Raw genomic sequence first — 4,051 nt, 5'->3', positions numbered from 1 at the left:
GAGATTTAGATCTCCCTGTTTCCAGAGAGCTGGTCTGCGTTCAATCGCTGCACTTGTTAAGTTGATTGTCATTTGTTGGGGTATTGAACAACCTTTCCTCAATGATAAACATGTAATCACAATGTGCCTTTGTGCAATAAGGAATTATTAAACTCGCTTGTATTTTCAAAGTTTTTCAAATTGCCCTGGCAATTTTGCCAAAAAATTGAAAATATGTGTGACATAAATTCTATAGCCCAGTGGCCTCTTATAGATTTTACTCTGTCTGACTCCAGATGATTTTACTTGTCAGTGGAGAACCTCTTGGGCTTCACAGGGTTAATCGCAATCAGGTCCATGCGATTGCATATACATTGTACTGATCACCAACTATAGCCATTTCCGGGGGAATTGGTTTGTGACAATGGCTTTCAGTTCTTTCTTAAGAGACACTGACAAATCTGCCATTCTATGTACAGTGCACTGAAGCTACTGCGACACTGATTTCTTCATAACATTAACAAAACAAAAATGAATGGCTTACAAGTTGACACAACTTCTCAAATAACTGACAAAATTATTATTTGGGAAAGAGAACAAACAAAACAAAAACAGCAAACAGCAGAAGTGGAGACGATTAGGAGAAATCCAATCCTGAAAAATCCGCACATTGTTGAGGATATCATATTTCTTGCCATGGTTAAATGTAATTTCTAGAACACAGATTTCTTCAAAAAAGATGGACTGCAGGGCATGCGCAAAAACATAGTGCTTTATTAATATTTTTTTTCAAGGATGCCAAGGCATTTAATGAAAGCCCTCCTCTCCTGCAACTCTTCAATTAATTTCAATCATTCTTGTTTAGCAACAAGTAGTTTTTTCCTTACAATGTTACTGTTCTATGACAAGACTATCCCCTGTATATGCAAGTACACGTACGTGATACAAATTGTGCAGTACTTTACCTTTAATAACTGGCAGAGATGTACCCAGAGACAGTTCATCAATGGTTATTTGCGCTATCAGTTTGCTGGCAGCTTTTCCTTTTACAAGCTCTGAGAACTCGGAATTAATTTTTTGTAAAAAGAATGATTTCATTTTTGGAGAATCTCGCCATTCTCTCCACAAAAAGGCCAACAGAAAGTTCAAACTCATGCATGATTCTTGCTCAGTGGCACTATCTTTCTTAAAATAATCTGCAATGAACTGAAAAAAAAGAAAGCAGTTGCATCAGTAAAGCCTTGTTTTCACTAGCGATGCAAGCACAAGTAGCTTTATACTAGTGAAAACAAACCTCGACATAAGCATCAAAATCAACTATGCCATATTGTTGAAATTCTCAGATGTGGGGAATCTGGAATGAGTGCGTCAATTGGCCAGACATAGCAAATTTCCTTGTGCTTATGTTGTGCTCCGTTTTCACACAACGCAAGTGAACACAAGCATGACAACCCCGATTTCACAGTGAAATAAGTTCTCTTATGCTTGGGCTCGTGCTTGCGTTGCTAATGAAACCCAGGCTTAACATTTATGGTTCAGCCAGATCAGAATAAAAAATAACTTAGACGCAGGGTCTCTTCTCCTCCAGTGGCTTGAAGAGAGAGAAAAGAAAACCCTTATCACATGGATCTACGTCTTTTGGGAATTTGGCTCTAATGCAAAATGTGAGCAACATTTTGCTTTTGCTTTGTATACGAACATGGCCGTCTGATGCACCTATCAATGTTAAGCCCCAGGGAGAGGGGGGGGGGGGGTCAGGCTAGCCGTAGGGATTTTAATCGTATGTGATGTCCCCAGGCTAGCGATTTTGATCATACAAAGGACATTTTACCACCTTCACTTGCTGCCGGGTAGGCATTTTGACCAATTATTTTGTCCCAGGGGTGGGGAATTTGAATTATTTTAAATGAAAATGTCAAAATCCCCACCTCATGCCCGAGCCCCCCTCCCTGGGGCTTAACATTGATAGGTGCATAATCACATGAGTGTAAACTAAGAAGGAACTTGGAGCCAATTTTCTGGAAGGGGAGCAAAAAAAATGGTATGACCCCTGAGAACCTGTATTTTTGTGCAAGTCATTGAAGACTTGATGATCAAGTTTTACGTTTCACAGAGAAATGCAAAATATTATCACATCATGAGACGCTACCACTAAGCGTTCTAATGCGAAAGCACCGATAACTGTTGACTACCCTGTCATTGCATGCTACTGTTTCATGCGATATAGATAACGTATTACAAACATCTTTTTTGTTCTTCAACTGTGCCAACCACTGAAAGAAAAGAGCCTTTTGCTTCGGTGCCCAAAGCGCCCTTGTTGGCACATGACAAAAGTATTGTGCAAGGGCTGAAAAGAATTTAACTGTACATGTAAACTACACAAGAACTGTACTAAGGGTTTATGCAAAAAAAAATCGATTCCAAAGGTTGATGACATTGAGGAAAGGCAAAACAACAAGGATCGCTACGTTTAAATCTAAAATAATAAAATTAGCTTAAAACTGAAAAATTCTGAAATTTCGTTCGTAGCACATGAAAACGTACCTCAGGATTGATGACTTTCGTGCGTTCAGGGTACAGTTTTCGAGGATGTTCTACCGTTGATGTCCACCATTTGAAAAGCAAAAAGGCCTCGAAAAGCAAAACAGAAAATACTCCGATCAAGAAGGCGAGAATTAAAGCTATAAACATGGGCAAATCCCTCACTATGTACTGCAGCGCAGCATGTTTTTGTTAGAAGGAAGAGACCTAAGGGGACTGGGGATTAAGGGAATCCGCTGAACCAAAAACGTATCCGAACGCAGACGTTTTTCCGGTGTCACAGCTGACTCGTCCCCAGTCGTCTCTCGGTCTCTGAAGGGAGCGAGAGTCAACTGGGGAGACTAATGAATTAAGGGATGATGGGAAGGACGAAAGGAAAGGGGAGAGACGACTGGTAGATCGCGAGTCGAAAAATTGAATAATTAGTCGAAAAGTTGGCAGAGGTGGTTTTCCTTTGATTTTTTCATCTAGATGCATTCGGAGTTATCGAATGGGGTTGCTCGCGAAGTTTTAGTGTTGTGTGGCTATTAGAAAGGTGTTTTCTACGATCCGATTGGATTTTTCAAGATGGCGTCAGGCGGAGTTGACGAAAATCCTTCAAGCAGTGCCTGCGAAGATCTTCTCTCACCTTTTCACCTTCCCATCATTACCCGCTCCCGTCCGCGCATCCTTCATTAATACGGAGTTTAAGATCTACGACGCGACGGTAACGAAGACGTCATTTAAAATTGCTAGTTCAGGTTTATTACTCTTTTTCGTCATTATGTCGGTTTGTCTAACTTCTAAAAACTAGCGCAACTTTCCAGGAATTGAATTAGGAGGTGCGGTGTTGAAGCTACGACAGAAAATTCAAATTCGCTGCCTTGTGTTCACGTTCTCCGTAAAACTTGAAAATTGGTCATTTCACGTCGCAGATTTGCCGAAAACGTGAAAGAAATGTACAAAAATGAAAACTGCACGTGCAGAGCGTGCAAAGCTATTGTTTTTGCTTATTAAGTATGCAAAATGTGTGACGTTTTCGTTGCCGTCGCGTCGTAGATCTTAGGGCCGATTTACACGGTACGACTTTGTCGCATGCGACAACGGCTTACGACAAGCCCACGACTGGATTTACGATTGTTGTGTACGTCAGAAAAAATGTCGTAGCATTTTAAAACATGTTTTAAAACGCTGTGACCATCGTAAGTCATGTCGTAGGCCTGTCGCGAGCTTGTCGCATGCGACAAAATCGTATCGTGTAAATCGGCCCTTAAACTCCCTAATGATCCCTGCAGCGACCGAGAGACGACTGGGGACGAGTCAGGTGTCACAGCGTTTTGTGTTCCCCCGAACACTGAGCAATAGTGCTGTGTGTTCCCCTTTCGCCATAACGATAAATATGATAGCAGAATATGAATACAGACAGTATCCTAAACATGATAAAAGCTAAGCTTAGACCATATTAGGCCTAAACAAAAGTTTTAATTAAGGCCTCAGGTTTGCTTTTATGCATGTTAAGGATACTTTCTGTATTCATATTCTGCTATCATTT

General features: G+C 40.8%; 1 protein-coding gene across 1 annotated transcript in view; it reads right to left on the bottom strand.

Moving 5' to 3' along the window:
• LOC138017086 (PDZ domain-containing protein 8-like) overlaps positions 1-2,729 on the bottom strand; it is a 27,473-nt gene extending 24,744 nt beyond the window's left edge. The window contains exons 1-2 of the mRNA XM_068864284.1: positions 2,524-2,729; positions 945-1,185 (exon numbers count right to left, since the gene is read on the bottom strand). Coding sequence (XP_068720385.1) covers positions 945-1,185; positions 2,524-2,670 — 388 coding nt within the window. The 5' untranslated portion in view covers positions 2,671-2,729. The remainder of the gene's footprint in view (positions 1-944; positions 1,186-2,523) is intronic.
• Positions 2,730-4,051: the final 1,322 nt, after the last annotated feature.

The sequence above is a fragment of the Montipora capricornis genome, chromosome 9 (assembly GCF_036669925.1).
Source record: "Montipora capricornis isolate CH-2021 chromosome 9, ASM3666992v2, whole genome shotgun sequence".
In the NCBI taxonomy this organism is placed as follows: Eukaryota; Metazoa; Cnidaria; class Anthozoa; order Scleractinia; family Acroporidae; genus Montipora; species Montipora capricornis.
This window is presented reverse-complemented; position numbering and strand designations above follow the sequence as displayed.